The sequence below is a fragment of the Schistocerca gregaria genome, chromosome 1 (assembly GCF_023897955.1).
Source record: "Schistocerca gregaria isolate iqSchGreg1 chromosome 1, iqSchGreg1.2, whole genome shotgun sequence".
NCBI lineage: Eukaryota > Metazoa > Arthropoda > Insecta > Orthoptera > Acrididae > Schistocerca > Schistocerca gregaria.
In genome coordinates, this window is record NC_064920.1 from 539935861 (window position 1) to 539963696 (window position 27836).

Below are 27836 nucleotides of genomic sequence, written 5' to 3' on the forward strand. Positions count from 1 at the left end.
ATATTTGCCTGGACATTTCTTCAAACTTGTGATTAGTTTCTGCCACTATATTTGATTGCCATAACGCGGGCGTCAGGAATGAATCAATTTCTATCACGACTGTGCAGAGACAATGCGTCTCATAGTGTTCAACTGCCGATGATCTAACGTTGCCTCCAGTGCATTCCCATGATTTATGACCATTCAGTGTGAAAAGCTCTTTCGTTTTTAATCAGATGTTAAACTTAGGGTGAAACACACACAGTGAGTGAAAATACAGTGTCAACCGACGTCTTTAGATAAGCGTGTTCTCAACCTCAGGATAACTATACAGGAATCTTGATGACATTAAAAGTTAACAAATATCAGACGCTAAAAGGTCTGAGTAAATAGTGTCTGTCTTATGTTACCAACAGCCTCTTCCATGTTCCACCGATTCCGTCGAAGTCATTTATCTGTCGCTCTCAACATGTCGAATGCTCGCATAAGACAGCATATCACTATGTTGTTACGCGTGTACCGACAGAGTGTGTGGATGGCCTCCTGATGATTCGAGTCCACAATGCAATGAGGCTATTAGCTTTCGACGACACCAAAAACCTATCGTCTAAGGTAGTCCTCTTCCTTAACAACACACGTCCACACACCGTCCGTACCAAGGGCAAGATTCAACATTTCCGTTGGTAACGTTTTCAGTCAACTATGCTGCAGGTCCGACTAAGCACCAAACGACCATTACATCTTCTTGCACTTGAAACAATGGTTTGATGGACAACACTTTGAAAATGACAAAGAACCCAACAGAAGACCTCGGTTGTCAAGTGGCTCAGTTCCCAAGTGGAGAACTTCCATACAGTTGGGATGAACAAGCCAGTTCAATGTTAGGAAAAAAAACGGCGATCACGTGGTACAGTGAAGTAGGTCAATAAAAGTTTCTTTAATGAGTATCGACTACTGGCCGTCAAAACTGGAACACCAGGAACAATGGCGGATAACGCAATTTTGCTTATTAAGCATATATCGCACAGTAGGAAGAATTTATGATTAAATTTGTAAGTGACTTGACAGTATACAGGATGCGATATTTAGTACACAGAACTGTCATATCTGGCAGAAACAACGGCTCTAACTTGGCTGGGCATCGAGCCAAATTGAGCTTCGATGATATACACGGGTATGTCAGTCCACGTTGCTTCAACTGTATGTCGAATTCATCAATCGTAAGGTTGACAAGTGGTGGCAATCCAGTCTCTCGGCAACCCATGACCAGATACTTCACATGGGTGAATCAGCAGAAGCACATGTTGATCAGGGAAACAGCCGAACACCTTCCGAATCGAGGCAGGTCAGGACAAAACTGGGAACAAGTGATCTTGCGTTATCTTATTGAAAGAAAAAGTTCAAGTGACTTAAAAATAGGGCACAACCACGGGCCTTAAAAAGCCAAAAATGTATTGGCTGTTGTCCAAATCATCCGCTCTGTGATGCAGAGGTGATCACGTTGTGTGCCCAATTTCACCACGTACCATCAGGTGGTAGGCTCGTATGATGATAACGAATACAATACTGCAGTGTTCTTTCTCTTCCACAAATGGACAGATCCTTCGTTATGCTGTACGCAGAACCGGGACTTCCACTCCAAAGCCCAGTGTTGCCACCGAGCGAGGTGGCGCAGTGGTTATCACACTGAACTGTCGTTCGGGACGATGGTTCAAATCTGCGGTCGACCATCCGCGTTTAGGTTTTCCGTGATTTTCTCAATTTCTACAGCCAAATGGCGGAGTGTTTCCTTTGCGAAGGTCACAGTCGATTTCCTTTCCCATTCTTGAAGTCACGTGACCTTATGCTCTGCCTCTGATGACGTCACCGGGGCATCAAACCCTATTCTTCATTCTTTCTAGTATTGTCGTTGGGTCCTCCACTACTAGGTCGTCTGTCTCTTCTAGCGTGTCAAGCGAACCGTAACAGAAGTCACCGCACTGACAGTCTTTGGTGCTCTAGGCGCCGCCACACAGTCCATGTGGATTATCTGCTTGCTGCAAACAAACCCATCTTTTGACTCAACGCACATGACATTGCTGTACGACTCTGCATAGCCGAGCGACAAATATGTCTGTCTCCTAGGGCGCTAGTTGCGTGGGGGCGGTTGAAATCAAGTGTGGCGATAAGTACAGCCCTTCTGAAGCCTCCTGATCCCATGTTCGCATGATAATGGTGGGATACTAACCAACGCGAGCAGCAGTATCGCGAAACGATAAACTGCAGTCTCCGGAGGTCACGATCTTCCTGCAGTCTAATTCTGACAACTACTGGTAGACGTTTTTCCTTCTTACAAGAGGTGTAACAATCAAACAACATCAAATGCTGTTTCTGAATGAGAAGCTCGGTGCGTAGTATTCCCTCATACAGGGCGATTCACATGCCCCTACGTACGGGTTTTATGAGACCCCGCAAGACTTTAATATTCTCTCGCTCACAACACGTCAACTGTTAGTGCTACAGAAAAAAATACACAGGACTGTTTTCTATGAAGTGTAATGTAGTTAAATTTTCTACTGGGATAGACTGTCGCCAAAAGCCGTAGTTTTCGAATTATTCAAGAAAATCGTACAAACGTGACCTTCAGAGCGTTTTTCTTGAATAACTCGAAGACCGTCGCCTCCAGCGAAAACGTATCCCAGTACAAAATTGAACTACATTAAATTTCCTCCCAAAAGGTCCTGTTCATTTTTTTCTAGGATTAATAGTTTCGCGTAGCAAGCGAGAGAATACGAAAATTTCGCAAGTGGTTTTTTAAGGTGTTGCAGGTTTCATAAAACCAATAGGTACAGCAGGGTTCAAATGGCTCTGAGCAGTATGGGACTTGTCCCCTAGAACTTAGAACTACTTAAACCTAAGTAACCTAAGGACATCACACACATCCATGCCCGGGGCAGGACCTGCGACCGTAGCGGTCGCGCGGTTCCAGACTGTAGCGCCTAGAACCGCTCGGCCACTCCGGCCGGCAGTACAGCAGGGAATCAGCTTCTATACAGAATGTAAATGACGTTACTCCCGCTTCCTGCAGTTGCGCTGAAATTTTAACTAGTTACATATCCAAGCATGTGGTACACACCACACAAATTTGACATCTGTTGCATATCGTCTTTATGATGATGCAGTTTTAATGCCTAGCAATGCATATACGATCAGACTGGCCAAGCTACGCAGTTGAAATCAGGATAGGAGGAGGTTTTAGGATTAATAAGAATGTGTACTTAACACACAATTTGTTTGTTCAGACTGCACATAGGGAGAGGCAAAACGAGATACTGGATGACAGGATTTAGGACTGGTCCGTCGTGGGTCATCGACAGCAACAGAGAGAGCGAACAGCCTCTCAGGACCACTCTCGGTAAACCTCACACGACACGACTGGGTAGCTGATTATACGGCTCTGTAGCGTTACACCAACAGCGTCGACACCGAAGTGTCAGCACTGGCGGTACGGCACGTGGGTTCTCGCTTCCCTGCACGAGCTGGAAAGAAGGATCTGAAGTTACCGAGACTGTTACAATTTTGTTATAACTACTTACAAATTGTACAAATAGACACTTTTTTTGTAATTCGCCGGCCCTTACATTTCGAATACGCCACATAATTTTTATTTTTATTTTACTTTCTTTTTTTTTGTATTTTGTAAACGGCCAACGTTCGTACTTACACTGGAAAACTCTCAGTCCTTTCCTTTTATCCACTGCCCTTCCACGAACGCAGCAGCTACTGCGAGCAAATGAATTAGGAAGTGGCAAGTGCATCACCAACATCCACTTGAGCATCCCACGGCCGTAGCGCACAGAATGCTCTGCGAACACTGCCACTTAGGCCGCCGAAAGTTTAGACAGGTGGCTGTAGCACCAGCGGCAACAGCCGGCGCCTGTGGTCGTAGTGGACACCCGGGACCGAATGGCTGCAGCGTGGGCGCCATATGCCTGCATTATTCATGACTGCAGCGCAGCGCTGCGCTACGTCCCTTCCTCTTTCTCTCCCTTCCCTTCCCTTCCCTTCCTTTTCAAACAGCTCGTTTCACCGGCGCTCTTCCCCGTGTGCACGGGTTCCGCCCGCTGGTTGACGGCGGAAAGCGGTTTAGGCAGCCTATCGGACGCATTTATATAAGGAGACCCCCACAGGCCGACCTCCGACGCACAGGCACGTGCACCTCCCTCCTTGTACAAACCTGGCTCAGCCTCGCTGCTTTCCTTCAGTCTTTCCAACCGCTCGTTTCGTTCTAGCATTGATATGCGCTAAGACCACGTAAACAATGCTAGTAACAAAACAGGGAAGTGCTACTCATATCCATTCGAACTTCTTGTGTATTAATAAAGGACAGTTTTTAATTAAAAATTTAAAAAAGTCTGTTTAAGGAGATCGGTGATTGATTATTGTAAAGTTCTATTTACTTTCTACACAATCATAACCTGTTTCGACCACCTTCATACGCTGCAATATGAAAAACAAAAAACCTTATATTGAGATCTTAAACCAAGTAAAAATATTTTTACTACTGCGTCTACTTGTGAATTAAGCAATGTGCAGTTAAAATATTTGTGGATCATACTTGCGAGAGGCATTTGGTAAATAAGAGTTCATGTGTTGGCAAACTGAACTTAACACCAAAAGTTTACGTACATCTAAGTGTACATGTATCTATCCAATTCTTTGATTTTTAATATTACGTTCAATTTGACAACGCATGAACGTTTGTTCACCAAATTCCGCTCATAGGTGTAATCCACATGTATTTTTACTGTACATTTCTTACTGCACATGTACACCTACTAAAATATTTTTATTTGTTTTAATATCTTTCTAATGCATCACCTCAAGATGGCCTTTGTGGTCGAAACCAGTTATGATTGTGTAATAAAAACTTTATAATAAAGGTAGATTTTTGGTTACTAGTTCGTAAAGCTTCAATTGTAAGCTACAAGAACAACTGCACCGTCTTAGAACATAAATCATTCCTGGGTGGCAGGTTTCAGTTCGTTAATATGCTACTAGAAAATTGACAATCAGCTACAAAGATGAAGGCTCATGACACTAGTGCGATGAATCCTAAAATATTTGCAAGTGTGTGGTACCCATATCAAATAATACTAACAGAAGTGACTGAACGGCTATAAAGAAGGGCACCAAGGACGGTCACTGGTTTGTTTGTTTGGCTCACAGGAGAGCGTCACCAAAATGATGAGAAACTTTAATTTGTAGGCTCCTGAAGATAGACGCCGATTATATCGCGAAGATCTACTTACGAAGTTTCCTCGACCGGTGTTAAGTGACGCTCACTTGATTGTTGAAAGCAAATGGAGTGTCCACAACTGGCTTCCTGGGCCTGTAGTAGCTTCACGAGAGCGCAGTTGGCAGTCACTTTTCGGGTTCCTCTAGGCTTTCATAGTTACCGTAGCGATCTCGAGGCACACGAAAGTCCCCATTGTACTTCGCCACTATAAACAATCACCTACTCCATGCCGTTGCCCGAGGGACGAGGGACTGGACTAGAAGACGAAGACGTTTTGAAAGTATGGAAAGAATATTTCCAAAAACTATTACAAAGGACAGGATGAAACAAATACACCTGATGTAACAGAGGAAGACGAAAGAAATACCACCACCGCAGAGGAAATAAACAGAGAAGATCTGCAGATGTTGGATGTTGAGAAAGCTGTTTTAGAAGCGAAACATGACGAAAATCCAGGAGTAGATGACATCACAATGGAAATCATCAAAGCCGCGGAACCTGTCGGAATTCAGCGGCTGTATAGAATAATGAGGATACTAAGTGCCTATGGAAAGACCCCTGATGATTGGACAAAGGCAATTATTGTACTTCTCTTTAACAAGGGTAAAAAGGCGCTTTATGGGTACTACAGACGAATAGCACAACTGTGCCAGCGCACCAAGATTTATGAAAGGATAATTTTACAGAAAATCAGGAATAAGCTAGAACCACAATTATGAGAAGAACAATAAGGATTTCGACCTGGAAGATCAACTATAGATGCCATATTTACACCCAGACAGATTGTAGAAAAGAAATGGGAATTTGAGAAAGCATAACTGTATTCATAGATGTAAAAAGTGTTACTACACCATTAGAAGGGAAGAGATATTGCAAAATCTGAATAGACTATAATTGTCAAAAAGAATGAAACTGAGAATCACAAATATGTACAAAAAATGTCTGAACTGTACTATAAAAGATGGCCAAAAATTAGAATGGTTTATAACGGACAGTGGGGTTCGACGAGGAAGTGGGGTCTCACCAGCGTTTTTTTAATATAGTTGTGGATAACATTATAAGGAAAGTTTGCGAACTATCAACAGCGGATGATATGAAAATCGTAGCATATGTAGATGATGTGATGGTTCGGGAAGAAAATGAACAGGAACTGGAAGAATAACTGAATTCTTGGCAGAGAGTAACTGAAGAAGGAGGCACGGAAATACGCTGCACAGAAAGGGATGTAATGAAAACCAGAGGAAAGATGAAAACGTGAACGATGTAAATTACAATGAAAAAATTATTAAAGATGTAGATGATTTCAAGTATCTAGGGGGCAAATCAACAAAGAAAGGCAACATAAACGATCAAATTTCGGATGACACAGAAAATTGTTCGAAATTTTATTATTGTGTATCAGACACAGATAGAAACTGGAAAACACCCGTCAAAGCAAAGATCATAATACACAAGTCATAGTATCTGCCAATTCTGACCTATGAAACAGAATGATGGACTTGGACGAAGAAAGATCTGAGAAGAATACGAGCAACAGAGATGCATTTTCTACGAGGGATCCTGAGTAAGACGAGAAGTGCAGGATAAGGAATGAAACAATAGGCAACACCCTTCAGATCAAGCCTCTAAAGGAAGTTATAGAGAGTAATAGGCTCCAATGGTTTGACCACATTAAAAGAAAGGGACCAAAAAGACATCCAAGAGCCCTAGAATTTACAGAATGTGGACGAAGACCAATTGGACGACCACAAAGAAAATGGAGAGACTGCAAAGGGAGGAGATGCTAGGTAATAGAACGTGGGAGGAAAGAGAAAACTGAAGAGGCTCTGTGAACGACCTGCAAGAGCAGAAACGATTTGCGAACAACAAGGAGTATTGACGAATCTAGGAGTATACTACAACCCTACAACCCTCTCTGTATCGTTCCCTCAGTGACCGCGAAGACAAGATGAAATTACTTACAACGTCCATACTGACATTTAAGCCGTCACTTTACCCATGCTCCGTATCCAAATGGTACGGAAAGAAATGGTTCAAATGGCTCTGAGCACTATGGGACTCAACTGCTGTGGTCATTAGTCCCCTAGAACTTAGAACTACTTAAACCTAACTAACCTAAGGACATCACACACATCCATGCCCGAGGCAGGATTCGAACCTGCGACCGTAGCAGTCGCACGGGGTACGGAAAGAAACCGTAACAGTTGTATAATAGCAAGTCCCCTCTGCCATGCACTTCAATGTGGTTCGCAGAGTATGCACGAAGATTTCAATGTAGTCGTAGATGAAGATGACAAACAGACAGGAGATCAAGATAGAATCGGATGCACACGATGTATTAATTCCAGTAGGTGCGCCAGAGATTCAGACGTAGGCATTTTGCACGCCATTTGTTAGATATGTTGGTGCCAGGAAGGATAATGAAGTAAGGGGAACCCATCATGGATCAATGATTGGAAGCTACTATGCAAGCTGAAAGATCTGCATAGCAGATTCAAATATAGCGAAACCTTTGCTTGCAGCTTCCAAACAAGGTCAAAACAAGCATAAGTGCAGGAAAGTATGAGGTGTCGAATTAACTCGAAGGCAAGAGCTTATCCGCTAGGTTATTGAACAAGCCTAAAAAGTTTTGAGCCTACGTAAATTCAGTCAACGGAACAAAGTCGAATGTTCAGATCCTCGTGGCTATGATAGCACCAAAATGAAAGATCATAAAAGCGGAGCGGAAATACTAGATTCTGTCTTCCGAATTTGCTTAACCAAGGAGGTCACTGCCCAATTACTACGTTCCATCATCGCACGTTTGCAAAAATAGGAGATGTAGGAGTAATCAATACAAAGACGGTTCAAATCTAGCAACAGAGGAAAGGCTACAAGACCTGATATGGTGCCCGCTACATTCTACAAGGAATATGGAAAGGAACTGGAACCTCTTCTAGCAACACCCTACCATACGTCTCTGCCAAATCTGGAGATTTCTATGTGCCCCAACTGACAGGTGCGTTTTCGCACTGAGTGGTCCCTTAAGACCCATTCACCTCAGCTGGGGTGGTCCGCAGCTCGTGGTCTAGTGGCTAGCGTGGTACCTCTGGATCACGGGGTCAAGGGTTCGATTACCGCCGGGTTGGGGTTTTTCTCTGCCTGAGGACTGGGTGTTTGTGTTGTCCTTATCACTTCTTCTTCTTCTTCATCATCATCATCATTCGTGACAATGGCTAGATTGGACAGAGGAAAAAACTGAACTGTGGAAAAACTGAGACTTTGTATAGGCGCTGATGACCGCAAAATTGAGCGCCCAATAAACCAAATATCATCATCATCAACATCATCTGAAGTGAGATGTCATTCACTTGTCTTCAACGTTGACACCAAAGTTCCACCAGGTTAAGGTCTTCTTCCTCACCACATTCGAAGTAGAGGGAGTAGGTTCTTCAGATGTTCTTGTAGCGCCCATGTTTAAATTTCAGGCGTGGAGGACAGCGTGAGCAACAGTTGGTGATTGTTTGCTCATGAAGCTATGGTATACGGGAAAGTATTGTAGTTGAGTGACTGGAGAAGGTTACAGGATGCCTTAAACCAAATTTCTGTTTGGTGTGATTAATGGCAGTTTGGTGTAAATCTAGAAACATCAAAGTTGATGCAGATGCATAGGAAAAAACAATCATCCAATGTTCGAATGCAGTCCTGCTTGGCACACACACGTCTGTTAAATGTTTAGGCGTAACGCTCCAAAGCGATATGAATTGGAACAAGCACGTGAAGACGATGGTAGGGAAGGCAAATGATCGTTTTCGGTTTATTGGGAGAGTTTAGCAAAGTTTAGCTCATCTGCAAGAAGACCGCATACGGAACACTTGTGCGACACATTCTCGAGCATTTTCGAATGTTTGAGATACCCACCCAGATCGAACTAAAAGAAGATGTCGAGGTGATTCAGAGGCGTGTTGCCAGACTAGACTAACACTCGACTTACGCTTCGTGAAATCATATGGGAATCCCTGGGGGACAGATGACGTTCTTTTCACGAAACACAGACAGTCGTTATCCCTCGCTTCATTTGCGAGTGCAACTGGAATGGAAAAGACTAGTAGTGGTACATAGCACCCAGTGCCATAAGCCATACGATGGCTTGCTGAATGTCAATGAAGATGTAAACATTGTAGCTACGTCGTATGATATGTTACGAATACCTCTCGGAAGCTGGAAAACAGGGAAACAGCTCACCACAGGACTCATCCCTTGAGTGCTGGAAGTTTCCTTTGGATTGCCCCGCAGATTTCTTAGTGCTGCCATCGAAGTCGCAATGAAGTCGACGCTCCAAACTTTACAACACTAGTGGCTGCCCATAATGATCGCGTCCTTTGCTGACCTTCCTCCAGTTCGTTGGCTTCAAAGTCGCAGTGACCTTTTAACCACATTATTTGAACTTCTAGGAGGTTATTGTGATCTCGACTACGATTGGTACTGTAGTATTGCCAGCGCTGCTTACGAACCAGTTTGTATTATCGTCAGTGGCGCATTGTATTTCGACACGCACTTCAGCGTCGCTAGAATGGCTGTTAATTCTACCACCATGGCAAACGTGTCAGGTAGGTGGAGCCTCACCACGGATGGTATCGACAAATGCGCAGCAGGCACCATCACTACCTTTTCATACAACCGTACATATGATATTGGCAAACGTCGTTTCACTCACATACGCTTCCATTGCTTGTATAATGAGTATAGTCAGACACGTCATTGTTCTGTAGGGTGATGCCTATATATTGGCTCTATCATGGAAAGATGGACTGGGTGTATGTAGCACAGTAAAGTTGTTTGTTATCTTGTCTCGCCAATTACGTATCTCTCGGAAGTCCGAGGAGAGGACTGGCGCTGGTTTAGCACTCCAGTACTAGTCCGTATAATACTGTAGCCTAATTTCTCAAATTTGCCCCATTTCTTCGTTATCAGTTGCAAAATTCTCCTTCCCAGACAACCAGAAGGTTGGGAATTAAACATCGCAAGTGCATATTTGGTCAAACATATAATCCAATGTTGCACTATATAGTCAGAACTGGGAAGAAATAATTAAAAATACTGAGAGATTTTACTTTTCTTTTCTGGCTCATGCAGATCATTCGCAGCTCGTTCACATCTCGTTTTCTGGAGCGGCAGGTTCTTTACTGTATTCACTTAAACAGTTTTCTTTGCGTTTATTTTCCACTAATACACTTTCTAAAACATTATACTGAAAATAGGCATTAAAAAAATAACATTTGACGAAGTTCATCCTAACAACTGAATCATCACCATGTTTACGTATTGAGAATAAGTGTGACTAAACCTCACATTACTGCCAGTTGGCGACTTTTCTCCTTTTTATAACGTAGTTCGTCACGCCAGAACGTTCAAGGAAAATACACTTTTTCATTACTACAATATTCTAATGGAAACCTGGATTTTAACGAATGTATATATGTTTGAGAGCTACTATTTTTGTGTAACAAAAGAATTTGCTATTGAAATTAATTTCAAAGTTTCTTTTATAAGAAATATTTTTAAAAGAAATATGTTTAACCAAAAGAAATATTCTTTCGTCAGTAGATAAGAGAATATTTCCACTAAAGGTATGTGTCAATTAATGCAAATAATTTATGTTGATGCAGAAATTTTATGTGATGTCTATTTCGTTTATGTTGTAATTTTGTGTTTTTTCTTTAAATAATATGTTTTCAATGAAACTAATTATGTTGTCTGAAACAGGTAACGGTTACCTAATACTGAATAATACATTTCAGTCCAAAACATTTTCAATATTTTTATACAGTTTAGCAGATTTATATGTCACTCATTACGAATTGAACAGACAGTGTAACAAAAGACAAGAGTGAGAAACATTACGAACTGAACAGATTGTGTAACAGAGACAAGAGTGTGAAACAAACAGAATTTTTTTATTTCTAAGTATCTCCTCTGTTCCAAAATAAATGATAAGGTGACGACCCATTATTGCTAAATATGTGGATGTTGTTTTTCGCGGTGACATTCTTGAATAAATGCTTTACGGAGTTCTTGCTGTGTCATATTTGTCAGCCTCCAGCTTCGGACGACTTTCTTAGTTGCGATCGTCAGAATATTTGCAGTAGGTTGTTACGTACTTGCCGGCCGAAGTGGCCGTGCGGTTCTAGGCGCTGCAGTCTGGAACCGCGAGACCGCTACGGTCGCAGGTTCGAATCGGTTCGAATCCTGCCTCGGGCATGGATGTCTGTGATGTCCTTAGGTTAGTTAGCTTTAACTAGTTCTACGTTCTAGGGGACTAATGACCCCAGAAGTTGAGTCCCATAGTACTCAGAGCCATTTGAACCATTTTTTGTTACGTACTTAAAGTTCACCGAATCCATACGTATTATAAAAATGTATGTATATATGTTCACATCTCTTCCAAAACCATTAAATGTAATCGCAATTGTGAATATGGACAACCATCAGCTGTAGAGTGGAATGACGACAATACACTTTGTGCCGGACCGGGACTCAAAAGCGGATTTCCCGTTTATCGTGAGAGGTCGCCTTACCATTTGGCTATCCGTGACGACTCAGACCAGACCCAAAATTCCATATGTCGTCAACCATATGTCTACAACTTTCACTCGTACATCGATATACAATATTCCCGTACAGGTGAGACATTTTACTTGAAAGTCGTTCGCCCGGTGTCGGCGTATAAATTCGACACTGCAGTGCTTGTGTTATTCTGAATCGTGACACAAAGTTCCTTTGGACATGCTTGTCTTCCTAAACCAATGGACCGATTTCAACCGAACGTGGTACACATACCACTTACTGTCTGGAAAGAATTGCTCTAGGGATAAGGCCCATGTGCCTATAAGAAGGGTGAGGGTGGGGGTAAAAAATAAGTGTAGCCCATGATGCGTGAATACCCAGACGCTCTCGGGATAAGAACCATGAGCCTATAAGAAGGGTGAGGGTGGGGGTAAAAAAGTGTAGCCCATGATCCGTGAATACCCAGACTTTATCCATGCAGTTTTTGAGAATGAGAGCCTTACTTAGTGACTTTCAACCAATTTTACACATAATTTCAAACCTTCACGAATCTTTTACTCGCTGACAGCGCCCCCATAAAAAAAGTTTATCGCTTACTATATTTTCGCTGTTCATGCAGTAAAACTGCCGCATCATGCACGAGATCTTAATTAATTACTTCTTTACTACCTACTCTACTGGTGCCACATTTTTCAGATAGCATAAACATTTATACTAAATATACCTGTAAATGTTATATCACTGTACGGCATTTAGTTCAGGAGTTATGCCGCAACAAAAAATGAACTGCGTGAAAACGAAACCGCAGGGCGTAATTCGCTGGAGATACAAGCGTAACTTGTATACAAATATGAGTGAAATACACTGAAGAGCCAAAGAAACTGGTACACGTGCGTAATACAGTGTAGGGCTTCCGCGAGCACGCAGAAGTGCTGCAGCAAGACATGGCATGGACTCGACTGATGTCTCAAGTAGTGCTGGAGGGAATTGACACCACGAATCCTGTAGGGCTGTCATAAATCCGTAAGAGTACGACAGGGTGAAGATCTCTTCTGAACAACACGTTGCAAGGCATCCTAGCTATACCTTATAATGTTCATCTCTGGGGAGTTTGGTGGCCAGAAGAGTGTTCCTGGAGCCACTCTGTAGCAATTCTGGACGTGTGGGTTGTGCATTGCCCTCATGGAATTGCCCAAATCCGTCGGAACGCATAATGGACATGAATGGATGCAGGTAATCAGACAAGATGCTTACGTAGTTGTCACCTGTCAGAGTCGTATGTAGACGTATCTGGGGCCTCTTATCACTCCAACTGAACACGCCCCTCACCGTTACAGAGCCTCCACCAGCTTCAATAGTTCCCTGCTGACATGCAGGGTCCATGGATGCATGAGATTGTCTCCATACCCATACACGTCCATCCGTTTATACAATTTGAAACGAGACTCGTCCGACCAGGCAATATGTTTCCAGTCATCAACAGTTGTTGATAGGCCCAGACTAGGTGTAAAGCTTTGTGTCTTGCAGTCATCAAAGATGCACGAGTGGGTCTTGGGCTCCGAAAGCCCATATCGGTGATGTTTCGTTTAATGGTTCGCACGCTGACACTTTTTGATGACCCGGCATTGAAATTGCACCAATTTGCGAAAGGGTTGCACTTCCGTCAAGCTGAGTGATGCTCTTCAGTCATCATTGGTCCCGTTCTTGCAGGATCTTTTTCCGGCCGCAGCGATGTCGGAGATATAATGTTTTTCCGGATTCCTGATATTCATGGTACACTCGTGAAATCGTCGTGCGGGAAAATCCCCACTTCATGACTATCTTGGAGATGCTGTGTCCCACCGCTTGTGTGCCGACTATAACACCACGTTCAAACTCACTTAAATCTTGATAACCTGCCATTGTTGCAGCAATAAGCGATCTAACAACTTCGCCAGACACTTGTTGTCTTACATAGGCATTGCCGACCGCAGCGCCGTATTCTGCCTGTTTAGATATCTCTGTAATTGCATACATATGTCTAAACCACTTTCTTTGGCGCTTCAGTGTATGTTAAATACATGTGACAAGTGTATACACGGGTAAAGCCGCGGGTAAAAGCTCCTTCTAAACCCCTGGATCGATATTAGCCAAACTATCTTTAAACAAATAATGTGGGGGTAAGAACCAGCAACCTCCTGTTCGTGTGGTGATGATAATCTGGAGAGAGAAGGGGGAGGAGGAGAAGGACAGACAGAGAGAAGGTGGGAAGGGGTGGACACAGACAGGGCGGCGGAAGAAAAGGATGGGGGGGGGGGGGAGATATGAACAGAGAAAGAAAAGGGAACAAGATGGACTGAGAGAAGGGGAAGAGATGACAGAGAGAGCGGGAGGAGCAAATGAACAGAGTAAGGGAAGAGAGAGGAGGAGATGCACAGAAGAGTGGGCAGGAAAGACGAGAAGACGGACAGAAAGGGGGGCAGGAGCAGACGTACAGGGGGAGGAGGGAGGAGGTAGATGGAGACAGGGGTAGGAAGATAAGGACAGGGAGAGGGGGGAGGAGCAGATAAGAGGGGCCTGAAGTAGATGGACAGCCAGCGAGATGAGGGAAGGAGACGGATTGGCGGGGGGGGGGGGGGAGGGGGGGAGTTGAAGAGATGAACTGAGAGAGAGAGACAAGGAAGACATGGATTAATATAAGATTGGAATAAATATATACTCGGGCAATATCGGGCACTCGGCGAGTTATGTTACACACGCATATTACACTCAACAATAACCCGTAAGAAACGTATCTGCTACAACTCGTATTGAACAAAATTAACATACATGCATAAGTTTGCACCGCAGAGTACGACTATATCAGATTTGGATACAATACTTCATAAAATGAATTTTGCTTATCCATCAGACACAGTCCACTTTCATTCATAAGATATATGACGAGTGTGAATCTTCTCGTAGATGCATTAGTAGTCTAAAGCCACAAGCAGGAGTGCATTTTCCTTTTCTGTAAAATGGCACTCAAACACCTCCGGAGAATTTAAAAACGTATCATCACCATCTCTGACGATGTCCTCTGCAGCAGGAAACGAAATATTAGACACAAAATTATACTTAAGAAGATGATGTAAATCGATAAATTATGTGTTATTAAGGATAGAATCCATGGTGGGCACGAGCGACGCTTTTTCAGTTTTTAAAAATGACCATTAGAGAGTGCTATTGAAATGTGAAATTACTAATATTTCTAAATATGCCATTAGTTATTATTAAAATTATGACAGCCCAAAAACTTGTCCAATAGTTTGTTTACCGTGAATGATTAATGAAACAGCGTAAATGGAAATTTCACATGAATCTTTTCGATGGCTAATTTTTTCCATTTTCGTAAAAGCTTAACTACATTGCTTCGAATAGTTTCGTTGATCCGTAATCAAATACCTTCAGAAGAGACTGTTTACAACTGATTTGCAAAATTCGCCATGATCATTCCTCTGTCACCACAAGATTTCGTGAAGATCGACCACAATGCATACCACGATGGAAGAGGAGCGCCATGTGTCTTACCGTGAAGTACAGGGATCCATTGAAATACCGAAGACGATAGGACATTCAGTTTAGCATGAAAATTTAGCTGTGAAAAACGTCTGCTCTCGATGGATTTCGCAGGATTCGCCGAAGCTCAAACAATTGTAACGAAACGCTTAAAATATTAGACCGAGGAAATGCAAAATCCATATATAATATCATAACATGAGATATATTTGCTAAAGTGCTTTTACAGTGTACCTAGCTCTTCGCCAGCCGCGGTGGTCTAGCGGTTCTAGGCGCTCAGTCCGGAACCGCGCGACTGCTACAGTCGCAGGTTCGAATCCTGCCTCGGGCATGTATGTGTGTGATGTCCTTAGGTTAGTTAGGTTTAAGTAGTTCTAAGTTCTAGGGGACTTATGACCACAGCAGTTGAGTCCCATAGTGCTCAGAGTCATTTGAACCATTTTGAACCTAGCTCTTCAATATCAGTCGTCATAGGCAGCCGGGTGATAATGTATGGTAGCCATTGACAATCTTATAATCTTGGTTGTCACAAATATGTAACTTTATTCACAATACGTCCGATTTCCTAAGCTGTGACTAGATTGATGCCTAATAGCCAGGGCCAGTTCAAGGCCCCAGCGACACAAACCGCCGCTTAGGGTGCCAGAGGCACGATAACTGTAACATTCCTATACAGGACGTGCCACAATTAGCAGTGGCCGGTTGGGGCGACAATCTGAGAGGGACACACAAGTGCAAGATTTATATACAGTGTATATCGCAATTAGAAACGAAAACTGACAACGGCGAAAGGCTAAAAGTAAAACGAACGAGCAGTAATGAAATTTACAGTCTTGGCTGTCTCAAATATGTGGCTGTTTTTTTACGAATATGTTACATTTTCAAACGTTGTGGTTAGGTTAGAACCTAATAACTCAGTTTAAAAAATACCTACTTACTTCATTTATGAAGCAAAGGGAATTACCAACGAACAGTATCATCGGCTACCAACATCTGACTCACAAGTCACTTCCCATAATTTATCGTACAGTTATATGCATGGCGCATCGGAAAGCCGAGTACACCATAAGTGCACTAATTGTAGCAGTCAACTGTCTGTGCGCTCCAAGATAAATCACCGAGAGAGGTGGCGCAGTGGTTAGCACACTGGACTCGCATTCGGGAGGAAGACGGTTCAATCCCGCGTCCGGCCATCCTGATTTATATTTTCCGTGATTTCCCTAAATCTAACCAGGCAAATGCTGGGATGGTTCCTTTCAAAGGACATGGTCGACTTCCTTCCCCGTCCTTCCCTAATCCGATGAGACCGATGACCTCGCTGTCTGGTCTCCTCCCACAACAACCCAAGATAAATCGAAACCAACAAATGCGGCTCTCTCGCGAAGTACTTGCATGAAAATGATCATTAGTTTCTGTGCTAACACTGAACATGACGCAAAACATTGTTTTATAGACTTGGAGGATAATTCATGCTGAATAGTGTAATACATATAATACATTCAACCCAGGTCACCGATGCAACCAGAAACACAACCGCAAACACCGTATCGTTCATCATAACAATGCCAGCTCTCACACAGCATTTCAGACAACGGATTATTTATGAAATTATAGTCTCGTTGGCAGTATTCATTCCATTTATCGTCCATTTGTTTATTTCTTTTCCCTTATCTCAAACAAAAAATTCGTGCGCACTTACAGAAGCTGTTGAAACGTTCCACAACCATATTTCTAGCATTGGTTAGAACACATGAAATATAACATACATTTGAAAAGTGAATATTTCGAGTAACAATCGACCTTTTCGTGCCAAAAAAGTTTTTTCTTTCGTCGTTTCTGTAAAAACATTAACCTCGATCCTCGTACGACCCGTTGACGTCTCTCATTTATCCTTGGAAAGTCGATCTTCCCCCCTTTTTTTGCAAAGATTTTACGGCACCGTCCCAGAAATCTTAAAATTAACGTGGTGTTTCCTTGCGGTTGGTATCAGCGAAATCTCATGGCGCCTGGCTCTCGTGCAGCAGAGAAGGAGAGATCTTAAAGTAACTTAAGTACATCTTTATTTGATCGCTTCAGCCATTTACGGGTTACAATTATTCTTCAGTTACTGAATTTTTTTTCTTTCGACAATGTGCATCAAACCAGTCTCAGGACTGAAGACCACAACAACAACAATGTTCTTTCAATCTTTGGCTCACTCTTGATCGCCCTTTTCTTTCAGAATATTCTTGTGTTTTTCTTGCTTTGTCATCGGTGGATACATCCACCATTCCCACTGTTCTTACTCTGAATCTCTCTTTCTTTCATTATACGTCTTTACTGGTCCCACAGTTCGCTAGACCCCGATGAATTCCTTTCACCCTTGGGACTTGGGTCTTTACATTCTCCTCGCAACTCAATATCTCATTTGCAGCCGTTTTCGTTACCATTCTTTAAATGTGCCTTCGAAAGTTAGCCTTCTGTTTTTAACTGCGATTGAGATCTTTCCAGGCATTTCATACAATTACTCCTCGTTCGATCTGAAATAAAATGTAAACTCATCTGCTGTTACGTTTTTCGACCTAAAGATCTTCCTTAGAAAGCTCCTTGCTTCTTACCCTATTTCCCAGACTTGGATATCGATGCATGAAGGGATCTGCTATAGCCTTATGGAAAGAATAATTTAGTACAGTCTCCGGATATGTGAAGCACTCGTGTTGTGAAAGGTTCTTTCGGGAAGTTTGTTGATTGTTTTCTACTGCTTCAACTAGTTCCGTCGAGTCAGCGCTCGCACTGCGTAAAATAGCGAAACTTGGGAGTCGAGAAAGGCGGCAACGCAGGCCGGCAGAGACCAAGGGCGGTCATAGAGAGCTCCGAGAGCGGCAGCGGAAATTCCGCGCAGGCATCGGCATTCGTAGCGCAGGGCCGCATCCTTCGGCTCGTGCGTCACATGGGGCGCAGTCGTCTACGTCGCCCTGTGAGCGTCACGGCTGCTGACGCCACCGGCGGGCGACACGCGCCCACGTGTGTCTGCTGCGGGGACTTCAGACCAAGAACCAGCCTGCCCTGCTTCCGCCCCCATCTCTCCCCCTCCCCTGCCGCCCCCCCCCCCCCCCCCCCCACCTCACAGTTCTCAAGCTAAGATGGCTCGAATGGGCTGTTTGAAATTCACTCCGTCTCGATGTAGAACTCCACTCTCCAGTAACTGGGAATCAGGCAGAATGGTTCCCAGTTGGGAGTATTTCGAAGGGGGTTCCTAGTTCGAAAATTTGCCTTGCCTTGATATTCGATGGTGGCACCCTCACTTGATTTTGGCTCGGTTATGCACAACAGTTCCACTGCATACTGTGTTAGATATTAAATGACTTTCTGTCTTCCCCACTTAAAAAAGACTATAACTGAAATTCCTGGATGGAATCACAGACTCACAAGAGGAGGCCACAATGTTTGGAACGCGGATTTACTGCAAACTTCGTACACTCGCAGTACTCCATGAGGACAACAAAATGTGTAAGCAGTAGCGCGTAATTCTCAAGCGTTATTGAGAAAATTGCAAGATAATTTCGGTTGTCAAATATATACATCTGTGCGTGGCCATTTTTACCATGAAGTGCCGGCAGCCGAGCGGTTTGAGTTCAAGCTGGGTGGCTGGATCGAGTCCTGCTCGTCAGTTTTTTTTCTAACACAGTCGTTTTCTTTACGATTTATATTACAATTGATGTAATGGGAGAAATACCTGTAATTGGATGAGCTTTTATTAAATTTACAATGTTATTTGGCAGTCCACAAATTTTTACTATCATAAATACTATAATATTCATAACTACCGACTAGTAAACGACCAAACGCATGGGTCTGTGCATTAATGGTAGTAGCTAAAGACACATTTTTTGAATGTGTTAAGCAAAGAGGAGGATGGAATAACCCAACACATCTGCATTAGTAAGTGTCCAAAATAAACCTTTTGGCTGTCAATAACTTGTCAATTAGTGGTGGACTAACTGAAGCAAGAGGTGGCCACCCATTAATTTCAAGAACAGGTGCCAGCTTTCAAGCAGCTGTCCAAAGTAGGGGTAGCATAAAGGAAAGGCAAAGTAGAGTGAAACGCTCCTTAAAAGCAAAGTACAAGATCCATTCTGCATACAAAAAGAAAGAGACTACTGTATGAAGGCATATCTTTGCCCTTTGCCTCTCTCCAATAGAGTATGCTGCTGCTGCTGCTGTTTCTTCCTGGTAACTGGAAAGAGTGAGGTACACTCCACCTGGGGACACTGTTTCAGTTTCTGAGATTCTCTCAGTAAATTAACTTACAAGAAACACTATCACTCCCAATCATTCTTTTAATATTTTTGATCTTACCATCCATAATTAATAATATAACGGTAAAATAGTCATCACATTATGTAAACTAATAAAAATTCAACACAAAATACTCAATGTCCACATCAAAGCACTCATGGCAGATGTAATCAGCAGAACTTACATTCTCAGCTGCAACTAATGTCAACTACCATAAAAGGAAGAATAAAAGAAATCTGAGGAAGACAGCCAGAGGAAATAAAAAGTCAGAAAGGCTGTCAGTTCAAGTGGGAAAAAAAAGCAGTAGTAGGGAACTGGCCAGCCTCACTAGGTGAAGAAGGGTGAGACTACTGTGATCTTTGCCAGCTATTGAAACTCTTTGTCACAGCAAAATTAAAATTCCAGAAGTATGAATTTTCCAAATAAAAACAGGCAGATGGAGGGTAATGACATGCATGGGACACGTCCGATCTCATGCAATCTGCTCTTGGATGAATGTGGGACAGAGACTAGGCAGAGACCAGGTGCAGTGAGTGGGGAACCTGGCATATCTGGGTGACTGTATGGACAGAATAAATCTGCATTTGGCTCATCTGGAATAGGAGGATGGCCAACTTCAGAGTTACCTCACCTCAGTTAATATTTCAATACCCCCTGTTCTAGCACATTTTCTTCTTTGTTCAGTATTGCATTGTAGAAGTGGTGTGTACGCACTCTGTGTGGACTCCTGAATAGAGAAAGTCAAAGTGATGAGAGGGTGTTTCCTAGCAGTTCTGCAGGTAATAGACCCTTTTGTGAATGGAAATAGTAAGTGTTCGAAAATGAAAACACAGGGTACAGTAAAATAGATATTTCCCAATGATTCAAAAACTTGAGCTTGAGGAATAATAATGACATTTTGACATTCTCTGGTAAAAATCTTCTCCAGTAATTCAAGTTACAATTTCACATTAATCTGTTTGGTTTCTATATCTAGCATCATTTGGAGACCTAATCTTACAGTTAAATTTTGTAGGAAGGTTCTAGTAGAACATAAAATACTTTAGGATTGAAGGAGACCGTCCACCAGAAAGAAGATGCATTGACTCATCAATAGGTGCACACAAAAGAGTTCCCCTTCTTTTGTTTGTGTCTACCGACCACTCATTGCTTCTTCTTTTGGTAAGTGGTCTCCTTTAATCCTAAAGTATTTATAATCTTATGGCTAGTATTTTTATTTTGAGTGCGCAATCAAGAATAAGAGATTTGGTATTTTCATGCATTATATTAATCTGCAAAACTGCCAGTCTTTACATTTCAGAACATAATTCATATAACTTTTATGTCTTTTGGTAGGTAGACAGTCTCAAGTGCTTCTCACAGTCTTTTTGAGACTGATTATATTTTATTGTAATTGATCACTATTCCATGTAAACTAATATTTTAGTGATTACATTTTTAGATATGCTAGCCAATAATTTGTTTTGGACATGTGTAGAAGAGAAATGCCCTATGAAGTTAACTACCTGGCTAGCCTTCTATTTATCTTTTCAGTTTAAGACTTTTGGCTCCAGTTTTATGTTTATTCAGTCCATGAATATTGCAATTTATTGCCATAAAATAAGACAATGTTGACATATTCTTTAAGTGCCTTTGGGAGGAATAATGAATTGAGGATAAGGTGAAAGACTGCCAAATTGTTATGTGATTATAATGAGAGAGAGTATCAGTTGAATTTCCAAAGTTGTCTTGCATTTTTTTGAGTTAACATTGGCTTGGTTTCAAATAGTGCAGTTCATGACCTAAGTTCATGGCCTACAGAAAATAAACTAACGCTAAATCACAGTAAGATTCAGTTTTTACAGTTTCTAACACACAATTAAGTAAAACCTGATGTTTTAATTTCACAGAATGGGCATATGGTCAGTGAAACTGAACAGTTCAAATTTCTAGGTGTTCAGATAGATAGTAAACTGTCATGGAAAGCCCACATTCAGGATCTTGTTCAGAGACTTAATGGTGCCTTTTTTACTATTTGAAAAGTGTCTGAAGTGAGTGATCATTCAACACAAAAATTAGTCTACTTTGGTTATTTTCATTTGCTCATGTCATATGGTATTATATTTTCGGGTAACTCTTCTCATTCTAAAAGGCTATTTTTGGCTCAGAAATGAGCAGTTCAGGCAATAAGTGGTGTAAGTTCATAAACCTCTTGTCAACCCCTATTCATGAATCTGGGTACTTTGACACTGGTCTCTCAAGATATAGATATATTCCTTACTGTCATTTCTTGTGAACAATATTAGTTTATTCCCAAGAATACGCAACTTTCACTCAGTTAATACTTGGCATAAATCAAACCTGCATTTGGATCGGACGATCTTAATTCTTGTGCAGAAAGATGTGCAGCATACTGCTGCATCCATTTTCAATAAGCTACCACATGCATTCAAAAATCTTAGCAGTAATCCACGCGCTTTCAAATTGAAACTGAAGTGTTTCCTCATGGGTCACTCTTTCTAGTCTGTTGAGGAGTTCCTTGAAAAATTAAGCTGATTCTTGTTGTACTGATGATTGCATTTACTTAAACTTATGGATTGACTTTTTTGGGGTTCATAAACATTTTATTTTTATCTGTTATTACTTTTATGTTGTCATTTCATGTATTGACATGGACCATGACCTTGGAGATTTGCTCCTCAATTTGGTCCTACAGAACTTGACATGTAAATAAATTAAAAAAAAAATATATTCTCTACGTAATTCTGATATTATCTTGCCTTGTTGTAATTTAACTTTTGCATGATGACACATGCTGACACACAGATGTATTCATATTTTCAGAGTAAATGCCTACGTTCCCAACTTTCTTATGTGGGCATGCTGAAAAGTAATGCCTCTGAGTTTTTATATGAAAACTCTTAATGCTTTTTAAATAGAATGAGAATTATTAATATTTTACATCTTTATTATTTATATCTACATGTTTGTTTCTCAACCTAATCACTCTGGCTATGAACACATTTCTTCCAACAAGAGATTGGTCTGTCAATATCGCTGCCATAGAATGTTTGCCTTTGTTGACGGAGCCACAATCTCACCTCTACTTGCACTGCTTCATCACTATCTAAGGGAAGTCATCAAAGGTTTGTTTAGGTTTTAAAACAGATGAAAACAAGATGGGGCTGAGTTGTGACTACATGGAGGATGATCAGCTTTTCAGTGCATCCTTGTAGACTTGGGCAAGCTGTGTTATGACGTTCCTAACAAAGCTCTGTTGAGAAATTTGCCTACCACACACAATATCAAGAAACAATACACAATCTGAACATAGCTAATGTCAGTACCGGATAAAACAATGTTCACCTATTCATTTTTTATTTAGATATTGCAGAAGTAGTGTGGGTTTCAACAATCCTACCTCTCCGGTGAGTAAACAGCACATTATCACACCCAGGGACCACCAATCCACAGCATGACCATAGGGTTCCATACTAACTATGTCAGGAGCTGGAGAAAGAAAAAAGAAAGTATGACATAATCAATTCAAAATGAAGTACAACACACAGATACCAAATCAACAGTTCCTGAAAGCAAAACATACAGATAGATAGACATATTTGCTATGACTACAAATTTACATGACATTACAATGAAACTAATTACTGCAGTATTTCTTAAACGTTTTTGGAAGGTGACTGTCAACAGCCATTAAGTAATGTATAAAAAAAATCTGAACCATCAGCTTTTGTTATTTTAAATCTATAGGTTTTGGTCTTGGACCATCCTCACTAATGCTATCCAAAGATACCAATAATTTTTTGTATCTTTGGATAGCATCCGTGAAGATGGCCCAAGTCTGAAACCAGTAGATATTTGGGTTTAAAATAAAAGCAGCTGATGGTTCAAAGAAGCATTTTATACACTATTTCTTACCAGGAGCTGCTTTCTCCTAGACAATACAAAAGCTTTAAAGTTAACATAGAGATGAAAACAAAGCAAATTTTATCTACATTTTATCAGGATACAGAAAATAAAAAAATATATTTAAACATCTTTAAGCTATTTCTTGTACCATCAGTAGTGATGCAAAAACAGGAAGGAAGAAAGATCAAGGTTTAATGTCATGTCAACAATAAGATCATTTAAGACAGAGCATGAGCTCAGTTTAGGGAAGAATAGGAAAGGCGGAACCATCAATGCTCTTTGAAAGCCACAGTACAAGAATTTGCTTAAAGAACTTTAGGAAAATAACAGAACGTCGAAATTTGATGGACAGACAGTGATTTGAATTGCCACCCTTTCGAATAAAAGTTCATTGTCATACCAGCACACCACATTACTCAGTGGAGTGTTGCTAACTATGATAAGATCGTGTGAGGTGATGGCATTCTCACGATAGGTGTGACCTTCATTTAGCAGAACAACCTAAAGCTACTATGTGCATTAGCAGCAATGAAAAAGAAAAAAAGAGCAAATGAAAGTTGTTAGTACTAAGATACAAGCAAAAAATATATACCAAATGATAACAGTCCTGCTTTATCAATATCACCAATCATAATAATAGTTTTGCGAGTCAGTCCTGGGTGAAACTATGTAGCTAGGTAATTGTATCAACAAAGCGTGTGAAAACGCAGTCTAAAGGGATAAACCAGAACATAATCAGTAAGCTCATAAAGGTGTCAATGCCTCCTTTGCACAGAGAAGGAATGTCTTGGCTGTATCGTGAGGCTCTCTCTTCATTTTCATACAAGTTATGTAATTCTTGTAATAGACCAACTTCAGAGAACATTAAAACACCCAGGAAGAATGCTCTGAATAATGCAAACTTAAAGGCTGTGTAGTGCAGTGTATCAAGAGTAAATGGGTTGGGTTGGGTTGTTTGGGGGAGGAGACCAGACAGCGAGGTCACCTGTCTCATCGAATTAGGGAATTACGGAGAACGAAGTCGGCCATGCCCTTTCAAAGGAACCGTCCCAGCATTTGCGTGGAACAATTAGGGAAATCATGGAAAACTTAAATCAGGATGGCCGGACACGGGATTGAACTGTCATCCTCCTGCAACAGTAAGTGACAAACACTGCAGAGAGATGATGTGCACAGAATTTTATAAGCACCCTCTTTCGTGTGACCAGGAAATTCAATGTTACATCAAGTTCAGTTGAAAGGCCAACAAAGGAGGCACAAAAGTAACTAACAGTATGGTTCCATGCACATACAAGGACACACTATCACAATGTTAATGAGTTCAAACAGGACAGAATAATCAGTCTCTGGGCAATAGGATTACCATGTGTGATATGTTGGTTCATTCAGAGCACGCTGCTACTGATGCAGGTGCAAAGCCAGTTATGAGCAGCCACAGGACTATGCAAAGTGACCAGTGCATGGGATGACTGCTATATTCTGAGATAGGCTGTAATAAACTGTGTTATGTCCTCCACAGTATTGGCTTGATGCTAGAGCACTGTAATAGGTGTCTACATAGTTTGAGATGTATTACGATGGACATGTGAATTCCATTGACAACATACTGCCCTATCTGCAGTTGCTGCATGTGAGGCATAGTCAACCTATGTGACCATCATCTAACATCTGCACTGCTGAGTGGCACTACATCATGGCTGGAAAAAACTAGTTCTGGAGACAGATGACAACAACAGTGAGGACATTGCCAAGGCAGGTATACAGCCAGCAGACGTAAATAATGAGCTGGCTATGGAATATGCTGAAAACAACATAGTGAGCACATTGACCCTGGAATTAATGTCCATGCTATCAAAATGTTAGCAAAAGGACATTGCATATCTTCATGTGATTTCCAACCCACATGTGATCCAGCCAGCTACACTTCTCCAGCACTGCATACGAGTCTTGCGAGGATCATCTAGAGGTACTTTGTGTTTGGTCAACAGAGCTTTTTGGAGCAAAGGAGACTTTGTGGCAAATCCGAGGTCAGGACACAAGCCATGGGGCAAATGGGATCTCTCCTTGAGCAAAAGCGACAGTGGAGGAAGTTGCAGTTCTGACACTGGAGGTGTGCAGCAATTGTAAACCCAGTTCTGGGTCGCTGCTCTGAGAGCTGGGGCTCACTTACAGGAAAAAGTACATTTTATTTGGGATGTTCTGGGAAGCTTAAATGTGTATAAAATAATTCAGCAGCTGTTGTTGGCGTTTGACATAATGGAGGGACTCCGGCCTCAACTAGTAGGCTGTTCACAGTGCTAGTTCGGAAAGCTCATGTCACAAGTCAGATCTCAGATTGATGAATAGAATCCAATATCTGCATTGCTGAGTATGATGCAGAACTATATGCAAGACTCCCATAGTCAAGACAGGACTGAATAAGGGCTTTGTAGAGATGCAGACAGGTAAAGTGAACTACACCCCAGCTAGTATCACTGAGGCAGTGAAGTATATTGTGGTGTTGTCAGCACTTGCGCTTAAATTAGCAAAGGTAGGGAACCTACATCAGCTGGGAATCAAAGCTAGTCCCAGAAAGTGGCACATCTCAACTACAAGAACTAATTGATCATCTAGGTAAAGCTCTGGAAGTGGGTGGACAGTACAACGATGACAGAAGTGCATGACATGATGAGTCTTGATGGCTGAAAACCGAAAGCCACGGGTAAGAGCCCATGGCTGCACCTTTCATATGGCACCCTGTAGGTGATGCTCAGCAACAACTATACTACAGGAGTAATAACAAAATCAAAAGTTGTCAGCATATAAGAAAGACAATACCAAATACCCCACAGCCGCTGCTAGACCATTCATGCTCACCAGGAAGAAGAGGACACTCCATACAGAACCCTGTTCTCTTGGATATTGGGGTTACTGAGTGAAGTATCCACTTGAACTTGGAACGTATATAGAAACAGGAAGTTCTTGCCAAAAATCATGGATTTTGGCAGCATATACTGGCCTTGGAAAGCACATGAAAGGTGATTTGCTACACAAATCTCTTATAAAAATGTTTCAAGGAAACTTCCCTTTTCGGTTGTTACTTCTGGTAATGTGGAAAATATACTTGAGTTAGGTGCATTCAAACAGTTTGGTATTACCATTTCAAAGCAGCTGTGTTTGGCTTCCACAGCAAATCCATTTCATGGCTTTGAAGGCTTAACTACTTCATGTTCGGATCTGTTTACTCCTGTGTTAGGATGGGCTATGGATGTAACAGTAAAAACTCATTTAAAACCATAGTCTGTGCCTCATTCTCACAAGTGTTCCCAAACCCACATATGCTGTGGGATGTGGTTAGGGCAGCATTGGACAGATTGAAGGCCCTTGAGGTAATTAACCCTGTCCCCTCGTAAAAGAGAGAGAGAGATAGGTGGGGGGGGGGGGGGGGGGGGGGGAGGCAGGAGAGAAAGAGAAAAAAAGGATGGCTTTCTCTCCAATAACATGGCACCATTAATGCCCAGTTCATCATTGATACCTTTCAAATTTACCGCCCAGCAGATCTGTTTTAGAAGACAGAAAATGGTGTCTGCTGTACTAAGCTTCATTTGTCAGAGGCATACTTACAGTTACCACTACACCCAAAATTTCAGGATCTGTTGGTGCTCAACACACCCTTTGGCCTCCACAAGTAAAACAGGCTGCCCTTTGGTATTTTCAGCACTGCAGCAATCTTCCAGCCTTACTTGGAGCATCTGATACAAGATACTCTTTGATGTGGCAATTAGTGAAGTGACATCATAGTGATATGGACATCAACCAGAACCTTCAGAACTTGTAATCTTTGTTTGCTTGGTTAACCAAGCCTGGCCTCAAATGTAGCCTCCAAAAGTGTAAATTTTTACAACAGTCTGTTTATAATCAGCAAGCTGGTCATCCATCTTAGCAAGCATCATGTCTGAGCTACTGCAAACATGCACAGGCCCAAACTCTAAAGGAACTGCAATCCATTATGGGAATAATTAGCTATTATGGCCATGTTATCCCTGGTGTCACAAAACTGTCTAACCACTCAATTCACTGTAGAAAATAGGGGTTCCATTCCAGTGGTCCCCAAAGTGTGTGACAGCTTTTTCGATATATAAATAAGCCCTCCAATCAGTACCATGTCTTGCCCCATTTCCATCAGGGGAGATTTTCCTTATTAGCACAGATGTCTCGCAGCATAGTGTTGGGATAGTGCTATCTCACAAGGAAGCGGATGGCTCCAAGCAGGCATTGGCCATCGTTTATGCAGTTACGAAATTTGATACCTATCTGTATGGCATCAAATTCC

General features: G+C 41.8%; 1 protein-coding gene across 1 annotated transcript in view; it reads right to left on the reverse strand.

Annotated features, from left to right (window-relative positions):
- The window catches only part of LOC126355638 (serine/threonine-protein kinase S6KL), a 782652-nt gene that overhangs the window by 682357 nt on the left and 72459 nt on the right, over positions 1-27836 (reverse strand). The window contains exon 8 of the mRNA XM_050006006.1: positions 23019-23107. Within this exon, the coding sequence (XP_049861963.1) occupies positions 23019-23107 (89 nt within the window). The remainder of the gene's footprint in view (positions 1-23018; positions 23108-27836) is intronic.